The 12,948-nt window shown below is 35.3% G+C and overlaps 1 protein-coding gene across 2 annotated transcripts; it reads right to left on the minus strand.

The window, feature by feature from the left end:
• Positions 1 to 754: 754 nt before the first annotated feature.
• LOC104111614 (calcium-dependent mitochondrial ATP-magnesium/phosphate carrier protein 2-like) lies at positions 755 to 8,080 on the minus strand. Of its 2 annotated transcripts, none has more exons than XM_009621350.4 (4): positions 7,381 to 8,080; positions 1,699 to 2,484; positions 1,512 to 1,602; positions 755 to 1,328 (listed from the first exon to the last, which is right to left on the minus strand). In XM_009621350.4, exons 1-4 carry the CDS (start codon positions 7,826 to 7,828, stop codon positions 1,280 to 1,282), a joined length of 1,374 nt encoding a protein of 457 aa, XP_009619645.1. In that variant the 5' UTR covers positions 7,829 to 8,080; the 3' UTR covers positions 755 to 1,279. The 2 variants fall into 2 exon arrangements, with proteins under 2 accessions (XP_009619645.1, XP_009619643.1); XM_009621348.4 differs by having other exon boundaries at positions 755 to 1,386; positions 7,381 to 8,079.
• Positions 8,081 to 12,948: the final 4,868 nt, after the last annotated feature.

Genomic DNA, 12,948 nt, shown 5'->3' on the forward strand with positions numbered 1-12,948 from the left:
AAGTCAATAATAGTTACCAAAAGAAATCTCAAAAATAGCGAGAAATTTAAAAATAAATGTAAATGATATTGTGACCATAGAATCGCTTATGAGCTACCAAATCCCTCTTGAAGTAATTGCTATCGAAATGCTTGTTGCACTCTATACACTTGGGTTGGTCTCGGGCGGGCAGATTACAGAGGAGTGATTCTCTTTCACGTTTATTAAGTGCATTGTAGTTTGTAATTTTCATTCCATACAATAATGTCAAGATGTGAAGAATTTTTTAGGGCTTTAAATATTGTGACCCGTAGAGAAATGGTTTACGGTGAAATTGTGCAAAATTTTGATGTTGTTTTTATTTCTTATGCTTCTATTATATAGATTATAATTTATAACAAATTTCGATGTTTCATTGAATCCAAAATCTCTAAATGTAAATCTTTTCTAAATATATTTATTTAGCCAGTAAATACGCAAAAAGAATAAAGGGCTTTTTTCACTTTTAACCCGCGCCAAAAAGTATTCACATTCGGTAGCCGAAAAAATATATAAAATTTAAATAATTTTTTTATATACACTATACGATATATATATATATATATATATATATATATATATATATATAGAAATTCAATTTCTTGGAAGAAACTATTTAGAACCTTTTTTTGTTTTCCAAACAATGAAAAAACTTGGAATAGTTTTCAGTATTTTGAAAAACTAAAATAATTTAATTCTAGGTGTTTAGTTCAGAAATAGTTTACAACAAAACACGTTGTCCCAACAAAAGAAAAAGTTTCCTCTTTACCAGCGCTAATACTTTAATTACAACAGTTTCATTTGCACCTAAAGCCTACATAAAGAAGGGCAGAGAGCAGAACCTCACTCCCATGCTATCATCCATATAGCAAAAAATTTCAAGGTCTACATCTCACTGTATTCATTTTGCATTTACTTGGCAAAAGTGTAGAAAGGATATTTCCAGTAGCTCAGGCATACATTGTAAAGAAGGACTATTCTCAATTGCCAACGTAGTCATTTGTCGGTTGAATCTGAAGAAGAAAACTCTATAACTATAATCCCCGTCGATATCCAATGGGGACTCAAAAATCAAGTGTATGATTCTGAAAATCATATCACCAATGAGCTAAATAATCTTATTTATCATCATCATCATCATCCTCAGGATCAGCAGCTTGAACCTCAGTGTGTCGCCGACTCTATACCAGCTAATCAAGATCTAAACTCTTTTTCATCGATTCATACACGAGATAAGTTATGCTTGCTGCTGGTACAACTTTTAGAAGATTTGGGAAAAGTCCTTTGTAGAAGCCCCTGAAACCTTCACGCTGAAGCGTTTTGCGGAACACATCAGACATACCTTCATATGCAGCATCAGCTTGCATTCTAGCAAGAATACAGATTAAGAGGAAAAAAGAACGGTCATCACATGATAAACCGAGAGCTACACAGTCCAAATAGGGGGAAAAAATCACAGTTGTTGCACCCCAAGAATCTAAATGCAGATTTACCTGGTTCGAACAACCTGCAAAGGATAAACACATGTTGCTCCGAGGGCTCCTGAAATTGTCCCACAACCCAGCTGCACGAGAGGGCCGGCTTCTGCATCAAATGCACAATTCTTAGAAAAATTACATTTCATTATCTTGGAGAAAATAGGTAGTAGCAATTGAAAAGGAACAAGTTAAAGAGCCGTACCACTATCATGAAGAATGTAAATCTTTGACAAATCCTTTAAAGTCTCATAGGCAGCCAAATCAATGCCTGCATAAGGGATGATTCCAAGTAACGATGGAACCAATCCTCTATAAAATGCTCGAGGTCCTTCCTGTACCCAAATATCTTTTGATAGTTTTCGCAGATTAGGAACCTTTCCACCCTCACATGCATGAGTCTGTAATCGAGTTTTAACGAGATCCATCGGATAGATAGCAGTTTGTGCTACTGCACCTGCCATTCCACCCGCCACAAGACGACCAGAAGTTCCTATATCTCTTTGGTCTTGACCCTTGGCACGACCAATAACATTTTTCAAGGTTTCATAAGCGTAGAACTTGATTGCACTTTCAGGTGCAACCTTCATCACATTTAACCCATTGCCACGGAAAAACCCCAATAAACGACCTTCCTTCCATATGCTTTTGACTGCAGGACCAATTGAAGCACGAGTAGTCTGCACTTGTAAAATGACCTTTAGGCGATCAAGAGGTGCTGTGGCAGTACGAGAAGCAGCTCCTGCAACACCCCCTGCGATCAGGTATTTGGATGCATGAACATGCTTACTGATGCCTTCCGGAATGACTGCCTGCTCCCCAATATCAACAAGACATACCCTCTCCAAGTATTGGTAAATATTCTCAATTGTGGCCTCATGCGGATAGAGTAGAAGAAAATCCCTCCATTCCTCAAAAGTGATAATTCCATTATTATCTTTATCCACATGCTCCACAAAACGTGCAAGTTCATCATCATCTAATTCTATTCCTGCAAGAAAGAAACTGCCCTAGCTTATAAGAGGAAGACAACTAAAGAAATGGAAATGAGTATGGAGAACTCTTCTAGCCAGAAAAATAGATTCTGAAAGATGGGAATCACATAGCAAAATAACTGAGGAATAGCAGAGGAGAAATTAGCATGTAGATATTAAATGGATGAACTAATTTGTTATGCAAACCCCTTTAACGGGCCACCCGTTTATTGAGGAAGCATGAAACTAAAAAAAATACTTGTTCCGCAGACAGAGAGAAAAATGGACCAGGAGAGCGGGGTAACTTAATACATGACAGGGAAGCCAAAATATACTGAAAAGCCGTACGCTTTGTGTCACAAAATTTAACAAGGCCAATCAGTAACATTAATTACAGGACAAAGTATCAACAGAGTCATACAGAAAACTAACAATAATAAAGCAAATTTTCTGAATCTGTTAGAAAAATGGACATAAAAAGAAAAGGAATTATGACAAGAAGCACCGTTTGAAGGACTTAATTGTCAGGCACCTTACCAAATTTCTTGCACAAGAAATCTCTCAATTTCCCAAAATTAATTGGGAAGCTCATACAAGGATAACACTTTGTTCTACCCTGCAAATTCAGGACCAATTAAGCTCGAATAGAAGCGCCATTTGCATTGAAAAAGTTTTTAAAAATCAAACATCTAACATCTTGTATGGTTTGGAAAAAAATCTTGTTTTTGGAAGGAAAAAAAACAACCAAAAAAGCTTTTCAAGAAACAAAATTAATTTAAGCACAACAACCAGTTGAAATTAAGGTTCAAACCTTATTGGTACACTGACAGTAGTCCCAAGTTTATCAAATGTCTTTTTAGTTAGTTTAGAGATTTGTGAGTCAGTTCGGGATAAGCACGAGAGTTAGAGAATCTCTAATATTTGAGAACATTTATTTTAAGAGACAAATTATTGAGTGTTAGAGTGAAACCGGCCCAAATGAAGCCAAATGGGTATGGAGCAAGGCCTATAGTTGTGTTGTTTTGTTCATTATTTTCAAAAACCAATCGATACACAATTAATTTGCCCGATGCTTACATAAGTTGTTTCAAAAAAACAAACCAGAAAATTATCCAAACACCATCTCTTGACCCGATTATGCTGCCAGCTTCATTACATAGCTGCAATCTCAAACTCATCTAAGCCTAATTCTTTGTCTAGAGCGCGGGAAGGAAAGAAAGAGTTGAAAGAACTAATTTCATTGTAAAGAACATAATGTAACTCAGTATATGCGTTGACAATCTACTCTGCATATATTTCCAAATCTAAGAATTGTAAAGATTCCTCGAGCACTATTCCATAAATAGCCATATCTGAATCCAAATTAGCAACTAGAAAAATTGATTTAGTCACAGGTACCACAAAAGAAATGCAAGAGCATCATCAAATCAGACTAACAGCGGTGAAACAGTAGTAGCTGAATTGAAGAAAAATCAGAAGCCATCTGAACTTAGAGAAGTGAGCACCTTGGTGCCGCAAACAGATAAACATTAACATCGTGCTCATTCGAAAGCAAAAAACAACTAAAATAGCATAATGCATCATTTTGCTCTGAAGTGATTTTACACAGATGTACTCATTTTACCTTGTTTAAACTGCATTCAAGTGTACCACAACGACAAGTCAGCTAAGAAGGGCAACTTATCCCACTCAAAAAAAAAGGATAACAAGGATTATGATAATCAAGTGATAAGGTATGATGAGCAGATAACTTGCCCTCATAAATGTCACCAAGATACTTATTCCAAAACTACAACAACAACAACCCAGTATAATCCACTAGTGAGGTATGGGGAGGGTAGTGTGTACGCAGACCTTACCCCTACCTTGGGGTAGAGAGGCTGTTTCCGATAGACCCTCGGCTCCCTCCCTCCAAGAACTCCTCCCCACCTTGCTCTTGGGGTGACTCGAACTCACAACCTCTTGGTTGGAAGTGGAGGGTGCTCACCACTAGAGCAACCCACTCTTGTCACTTATTCCAAAACTAAAGGCTTCAAATATCATCTTACAAGAGAAATTGATGATACCAGTTAAAGAAAATGCCATAAGGTTGGGATTATAGGAGTAATTCTTTTTGTTGCCATTCTCAAAAAACAAAAATGCCATAAGGCAAGGAACTTATGACTTCAGAAATCAAATCGCATCTACTGGATAAATGAATAATGAGATTCAGTGTGGAGGAAGATAGATTGCGGCAGCCTCTGATTGCAGCCGACACAGAGTCGAAGCTCAAATATGGTGCACGAGAACAAGTTAGGGAAACAAATCCCCTACACAATATCTGGTGCTTATGGAAGGAATAAACTAGGAGATAATATGAGGGAAAATCACTTTTTGATTGTTTTTGATGAATAGCCTGTTTGGACAAGCTTCTAAAATCAGCTTATATTGAGAAGTGTTTTTTCTCAAAAATACTTTTTCCATAAGTGCTTTTGGCGAGAAACAGTTTGTGTTTGGTTAATTAATTTGAAAACACTTCTGAACAACAATTAGTGATTGGCCAGCTTTTAAAAAGTGCTTCTAAGTGTATTTTTCTCAAAAGTGCTTTTCAAAAAAGTATTTTTAAGAATAAGCTACTTTTTCCGCTTCTCCAAAACTGCTTCTGCTTCTACTCAAAAGCACTTTTTTTCCTTCTAAAAGCTTGGTCAAACGCTACAACTTAGGGGAAAAAAGCTTTGGGTTTGGAGAAGCTTGGCCAAACAGGTTATAAGTCACTTCTTGATTGTCGTGCAGATTTTATACCATAATTGCTTACACACCTTTTTTTTGTGTGTGTAATCAAGGCGATGTAAATGGCTTATTGAATTTTATTAATTTCTAAAACTCCATAGACGTGTAATTTCGTAAAGTTATGGTAGCACCCTTGTGGGGCCCTCATACTGTTGTGATTAAAGTACATTATTCATCAAAATACAAATAAATAAAGTGAGAAATGCCAAACCAGACTAGTGGATCAGCATTCTAAAGTTATTCATTGAGTTTGTCTCAGACAATCAATACTCCACCCCCACCCCCACCCCACCCGGGTAAAGAGACTCAACAATTCAGCCACCAATTTCATAACCAAATTCAGCAAAATGCCAAGAACGGAACCACAATCTCCAGTGCCCCAGAATTAGCCACAAAAAATACTTAAATATCCAGATCTAGGAAAATTTACAAGATGAGGAACTTATGAAACAAACAAATTAATTTGAGATGCAAGCTTATCATGAAACTTTTTATTTTCCTAGTCTCAACAGCTAGTATCAGAGTGAGAAGAGAATTTTGTATAGGGATTGAAGATGTGAGCATCATTGATACATCCAAGCATAGATGCATATTCGTTCTGTTCACATATATGGGTATTAATGCCTAATGTCACTATTCATAATTACAGACAACTATTCAAGCACAAGACACTGTTCACTGTATTTGTTTTGAAATTTTAAGAATAAAGTGTAAGGTGGACAGGTGTTTTCAAAGGCGAAAAGCGAAAAAAGCATCAAGGTTTTTCGGGGATTTAAGCGTAAAGCGCAAATAAAGCGTTGGCTTTAGTGAATAAGGCGCAGTGAAGAAGAAAACAAAACAAAGTTTGATAAGGAAAAAAAAAAGATAAAAAATATATATGTAACTCAAGAATAATAATTATATGCATAAATAACACATCGAAATTTGAAAATTTTTACTACTAAGTGAAATATTTATTAGTTAATGTCGGCTCTTCAGGACAAGGCCCATTAATGATGAGGCATGTGCGGTGCGCCTTGGTAGTTGCACCAAAGTGTCGGCTAAGTGAAGCGCTAGACTGTTTTGCGCCAAGCTTCAGAGCTTAAGCGTGCTTCAAGTGAGCCTTTGACAACACCGAGGTGGACAGGAAATATATAATCCCTATATGCCTAATCATTTGTGAGATTACGATGGATAGAAGATGATGAGATCCCTCTACTACGACTTGACATATCTACTCAACGACAGAGCTTTATACAGTGGTGCAACTAGTGGAAGACGTGTTCGAATGTGATGTCGAGATCGCAGAGAAAATTGCCAGATTAAGCTTCTTAAGAGGAAAAGTTCGAGTACTGCAACACAAGAAAGTTCTACATAAGAGCTTGGTGGAAGGAAGCTTGGTGCATTAGGTACATGAGGAAAGTTTCTTCTTTTGGTAGTAAAATCTCTCGATGATACATGAGAGTTGAGACTTACATGTTGATATTGGTGCAACAAGTGCATAATTTGAGAAGGATTTTCCACGTAAAATCTCGGTTTCATTCATTTGTATATTCTCATTAACTAACTGTGGTTATTTTTCCTGTGGGTATCACTGGACTCAACAAGAGGTATCAGAACACTGCACACTGACATGCCACAAACTTCCAACAAGTCCAGCTTGGCAGCTGATCACTTAACTTCAACTTGCGCAGCAAAGCCATTCAAGGTTCAAAAACTTCCAAAAATGAATCTGATCAAACAATCAGGACTTATCACACTAGTTCTAAGACCTCAACAATGCAAATTCTCATAAGATAGATTTTTGTATTCATTTTATGAACCACAACAGACAGTTCTACATCCACACCACTTATCCTCCCAATGATTAAAAAAAAAAAGCAATATCATAACTACTCCCTCCTTTCATTTATATGTTAGTAAGAGATTTTTGAATATTGTGGTCTTAAACTTAAGATGTGTATAATGCACCAAAATGCCCTTTGAATCTTGTGATCTTAAACATGTCATAGTCCATACTGGAATTAAAGAGTTACTAATTATAGGAAGTGGCATTCTTTTCTAAACAAACTAAAAAGGAAAGTAAGACACATAAGCTGAAACAGAGAGAATATTCTATGAAACAGGAACTTAAAGGGCTTAAAAGGAATTGACAGTAAAAGTACCAGCTTTTACAAGGGCATCCCACAGTTCTTCAGGCAAGATGCAACCATTATGCTCCACATCAATAGCCTCAAAAATCCCATACAGTTCCATTTCTTTATCATCCATATATTTTCTAAACTCCTGATAATCCACCCTCCCATCCTTATTAGCATCACATGCCTTCAATAATTCTTTAGCAAACTTATATTCAGCTGGAATTTGCATAGCAGACAAACCCTTTTCGATTTTTACATAATCCAAGTAGCCCGCATTGTCCGAATCGAAAAAACTGAACAAACTTCTGATTCTTGACTCCCTTTCTTCTTTGGTCTCACCTAGTGCTGATAAAACATGGTCCATTGAAACCGGGCCGGGGTTCTTCACCGGGTTGCAACATCCGGGCCGGTCCTTTGTACCCATTCCCGGAAAATTCACATGCTCTACGGCGGCCTTTCCAGCCACTGACATGCCCAAATATTGGTTCTGGATTTCTTTACAGCATATGCAAAAAGATTGATTTTTTTTTATGGATCTTTTATAATTATAGATCTAATAGGGAAAAAAGAACGCTACTTTGAAGAAATAGATTGCTTACAGTGAGCAAAAGGAAATGGGTGTTATTGGAACTTGGAAGAGGGGAGAAGAAGAGAATATTTGTGGAGGATCTTCTTTGAGAGAGATCCGATTAATTGACCCGGTTTGCTTGTAGTTAGTTTTCGGGTCAAATTTTGAAGTTTCTTTCTTATGTATAAAAAAGGTCACAAATTTGTGCATCACGTGTTTATTCCTAATTAAATAATTAATTTTAAGAATCAATAAATCAAAGTAAAAATATACATATATCTTATATTTATTGAATTGGCATAAATACTTGATGTGTGCTAACTAATTTAAGATTAAAATATATAGTTTTTTTTTTCTTCAAGTCAAACAAAAAAGAAGAAAAAATCAAATGGCCGAGTTCACACAGATGCATAAATGGTCAATTTTAATTTTTCCAAAAGAGTATGGAGTTTTCTTGATGCTTTCCTTTTCATGCCGTAATTCACAAGCTCAGTTTCGAAACTTTCTTACCGAAAAAATTATAATATTAAAAAATGTTTACCCATATTGCATTTTGGTGTTATATATATTCCAAAAACTTGTGTATGCATTTTATCTCATATTATGGTCCAAAAGAAGACTTCGAATTTCTCAACTATAAAACTCCTAACAAAAAAAAGGAATTGTCATACCTCCTTTTTCCCGAGGGATAAGTGATAGGGGAGTTTTTTCAATTAAAGTGACATTAATCGATATGAGATCATTTATTTAATTCAGAGTTGCCACTTGGAATAATTTATGGTGTCCCAAGTCACCGGTTTATTTTAGAATCCCAAATCGAGAAAATTTGACTCTTATTTTTGGTCTGCGAACACAGAAGATCGGGTAAGGAATTCTGTTAACCTGGGAGAAGGTGTGAGGCACTCCCGAGTTCCATAATTTTAGCACGGTCGCTTAACAATTAATACTTGACGTAATTATCTGATTTATTACATGTTTTAAACCTATTGTGCATTTTTGTCTTTTACCGCCTTTTAATATTTATGGAATTTATTTAAACAAGTCGCGATGTTGCAAACTTGTCGTTTTGGTACACATTGCAAACCGCACCACGTAAAACGCAGCCGCGATTTATAACATGTTTATTTTTATTTTTATTTGAAGTTATGGTCAAGTCGCGTGAAACGCACACTTGAATTGGGGTTTACGTATCATGACTATGTCACATGAACCGTACCCATAGTTACGATGATTTATTATTAATCGCACCTAAATCAAGCTACGGTGTTCGAATATTATTCAATTACTAATTTTGACATTATTGTAAGGCCATGAGGTATGTATATTATTATGGAGGAAATGAAGTAAATTAATTATGGAAAAAGTTGGCTAGCTTGTGAATGTTTATTTGTTTTTGGTCATGTGCAACAATTAGCCCATAAATACGTTAGGAAAATTCAATTAAAGTCTTACACCAATCATGGTCCAACCTAATCTCTTATAATTTTACTGCTAACCAATATTTGAAATTAGACTAAATTTATGGCAGGAATAGATAGATACAGGCAGGACCAATTTAGTAACTAAGATAGGATATCAAAATGAAACTAAAGCATGCTAAAATGGAAAGCCATTACTTCATTGAATAAACAAGAAAAGTAACGAATTAATACATATTCATCAATAAAATTAACCATATGAACTACTAAAAAGGATAATAAATTAATCTTAACAAATACTCAACATGAGAACAAATTAATCTTAGCACACTCAGATGCGAACTCGATCATATCATACTCAAAGTTAAATTAAAACAGAGTGACTCAAAACATTAATGAGAAAAATAAAATAGAAAGAGAAGTGAACCTTTGTATTGATGATTGTGGATTTAAATTACAACCACTCAATGATCGGATAGCTCTCAACTGGATCCTTCGGACCACGGAAAACTCGAGCGGCAAATCTCAACTTGCAACCTCAATCGACCTTGCAAAACTGACGATTTAGTGGCTATTTTTGGAGTTTTTTTTTTTTGGGGGGGGGGGGAGGGGAGGGTTTAATAATGGCTCAAAAGTGGTCAATGGCTGGTGATTTTGGGGTGGTGAAGCTGCTGGATTTTTCGAAATAAAGCCGAAGAAAGAATGACACGAGTAGAAATTTTCTTATCCTAGAAGAAGAAAATAAATTTTTCTCAATTCCTTCCTCACTATTTTTTCCTTTTTCTCTCCCTACCCTTTTCATCATATTTCTCTTCTATTTATAGAAAAGATTTTCGAAATTTTGAGATTTTTATTTTTTATTTATTTTTTTTATTTTTAATTAAAAAGAATTTCCACTTCCCATTTTTCTTATTTTAAAAAAAAAATAATTTCCCACTTTTCTTTACTTTTATTTTTTAATTTCTCATTTTTTTTACTTTTAATATATTTAAAATTCCACTTTTTTACTTTTCTTTTTTTATTTCCCATTTATTTTACTTTTCTTTTTTATTTTCCACTTACTTTTACTTTTTTTTTTTTAAAAACCAGATAACCTTACTTTTATTTTTTAATTCCAACTTTATTTTACTTTTTATTTTTTAAATTTCCACATTCTTTTACTTTTATTTTTTAAATTTGTCACTTTCTTTTACGTTTTTTATTAAATAATTTCTACCTACTTTTACTTTTACTTTTTAATTTTATATTTCTACTTTTCTTAATTTTTAATTCCCATCTGAAATTTGTTTTTATAAAAAAATATATATATTTATTTTTGGTTTTTAATTCATTTTATTTAAAAATAATAATAATAATAATAATAATAATAATAATAATAATAATAATAATAATAGTAATAATTGACCTTTTAAATTATTAATAATTTATATATATATATATATAAAAGTGTAACAAAGCTAAAAAAATATATATTAAATTCTGAAAATATTTACATAGTAGAAGGTGATAAAAATTCAAATATAGTCAAAACTTAGGTGCTCACAACTGCCCCTCTTTGCTTGGAAACATGAAGAGTTTTCAGGCAAAGACTAGGTGAGCCACGTGACTAATATTTGACCAAACCATTATTCAAAAGGAAAAGAAATAAAAGATAGGGTGCAACCGAGTCCTGATTTTGGACAGCCTACATATTCCGGGTTATTGGGGAATCAGGTCGCGTGTAGTTCAAGAAGAATGGTGGAATAATGAGTTGAGGAGTCGAGTTAGGTTCCGTCGAGGCTCCGGTCCGCGGTACTGCTATTATATCAAAATAAAAAAAAACTAAATAAGCCTATCAATTATGAGTTACAAGATTCCTATCTATGAGTCTTCAGAAGCTTGATCTTGAGTCTTGACTGGTTCTTCATGCAGACTCTGATGTAAACCTTGATGCTCGCTAGTTGTAGTTTCCAGTTCATTATTCTATAGCTTCTTCTAATCAAAACGGGACTCCAATGCTCGTGGCTTCAGTCATGTCTTAGCATTCCACATCTTTTCAATTGCTTTTGCATTTTGGATTCACTTATTTTTTATTTTCTTTTATTCTGAATTGAGACTTCTTCTTTTGGTCATCTCGAACCATGTGCCTCGAGATAAAACCTACTCAAACACCAAAACAAACAATCGAACGAAATTTTTCTGCCCCAGTTTGCACTAGAAAAATTTCGTAAGTTATTATAACAAAATTCTAAACTACTTCTTTATTGAAAGCAATAAAAGGTCGGGAGTGGTGTACCCTGAAAATATCTTCTTCTTCTTTTATGTGGATTGTGTTCATTTATTGTCAAAAGGATGTCTCAACTAAGGATTGATGTACCTTATGCTGGGAAAATATAGCCAGGGAATGGGATACCCTATATTGGCAAAGATATCGGGAAATGGTGTACCCTACATTTAAGATCAAATCAACTAGGGAGTGGAGACCCTATGTTGGAAAAAGCGACTAGGTAGTGAAGACCCTATGTCAAAAATAAAATCAACTAGGGAGTGGAGACCCTATGTTGGAAAAGACGACTAGGGAGTGGAGACCCTATGTCTACAATAACATCAACTAGGGAGTGGAAATCATATGTTGTAAAAGCGACTAGGGAGTGGAGACCCTATGTCTAAAAATATCAACTAGGAAGTGGAGACCCTATGCTGGGAAAAAAACTAGGGAGTGGAGACCCTATGTCTAAAAATCATCAACTAGGAAGTGGGGACCCTATGTTGGAAAATCATCAACTAGGGAGTGGAGACCCTGTGTTTGAAAAGAGACTAGGGAGTGGAGACCCTATATCTAAAATATCATCAACTATGGAGTGGATACCCTATGTTGAAAAATCATCAACTAGGGAGTGGAGACCCTATGTTGGAAAAGAAACTAGGGAGTGGAGACCCTATATCTAAAATATCAATCAACCAGAGAGTGGATATCCTATGTTGAAAAAGCGACCAGGGAGTGGAGACCCTATGTCTAAAATAAAATCAACTAGGGAGTGGAGACCCTATGTTGGAAAAGGCGACTAGGGAGTGGAGACCCTATCTCTAAAAATAAAATCAACTAGGGAGTGGAGACTCTATGTCTAAAAATCATCAACTAGGGAGTGGAGACCCTATGTTGGAAAAATATCAACTAGGGAGTGGAGACCCTATGTTAGAAAAGAGACTAGGGAGTGGAGACCCTGTGTCTAAAATATCAATCAAGTAGTGAGTGGATACCCTATGTTGAAAAAACGACTAGAGAGTGGAGACCCTATATCTAAAATAAAATCAACTAGGGAGTGGAGACCCTATGTTGGAAAAGGTGACTAGGAAGTGGAGACCCTATGTCTAAAAATAAAATCAACTAGGGAGTGGAGACCCTATGTTGGAAAAACGACTAGGGAGTGGAGACCCTATGTCTAAAAATCATCAACTAGGGAGAGAAGACCCTATGTTGGAAATGCGACTAGAGAGTGGAGACCCTATGTCTAAAAATCATCAACTAGATAGTGGAGACCCTATGTTGGAAAAGCGACTAGGGAGTGAAGACCCTATGTCTAAAAACATCAACTAGGGAGTAGAGACTCTATGTTGGAAAAGCAG

This window comes from Nicotiana tomentosiformis, chromosome 6, assembly GCF_000390325.3.
Source record: "Nicotiana tomentosiformis chromosome 6, ASM39032v3, whole genome shotgun sequence".
Classification (NCBI taxonomy): Eukaryota; Viridiplantae; Streptophyta; class Magnoliopsida; order Solanales; family Solanaceae; genus Nicotiana; species Nicotiana tomentosiformis.

Excerpts from the sequence above, each read along its gene's own strand:
- LOC104111614 (XM_009621348.4), bottom strand. The coding sequence starts at position 7,828 with ATGTCAGTGGCTGGAAAGGCCGCCGTAGAGCATGTGAATTTTCCGGGA. Across the intron at positions 1,603-1,698 it reads TTACATTCTTCATGATAGTG|AAGCCGGCCCTCTCGTGCAG; the intron begins GTACGGCTCTTT and ends CATTTGATGCAG. Across the intron at positions 1,387-1,511 it reads TTGCAGGTTGTTCGAACCAG|AATGCAAGCTGATGCTGCAT; the intron begins GTAAATCTGCAT and ends TATTCTTGCTAG.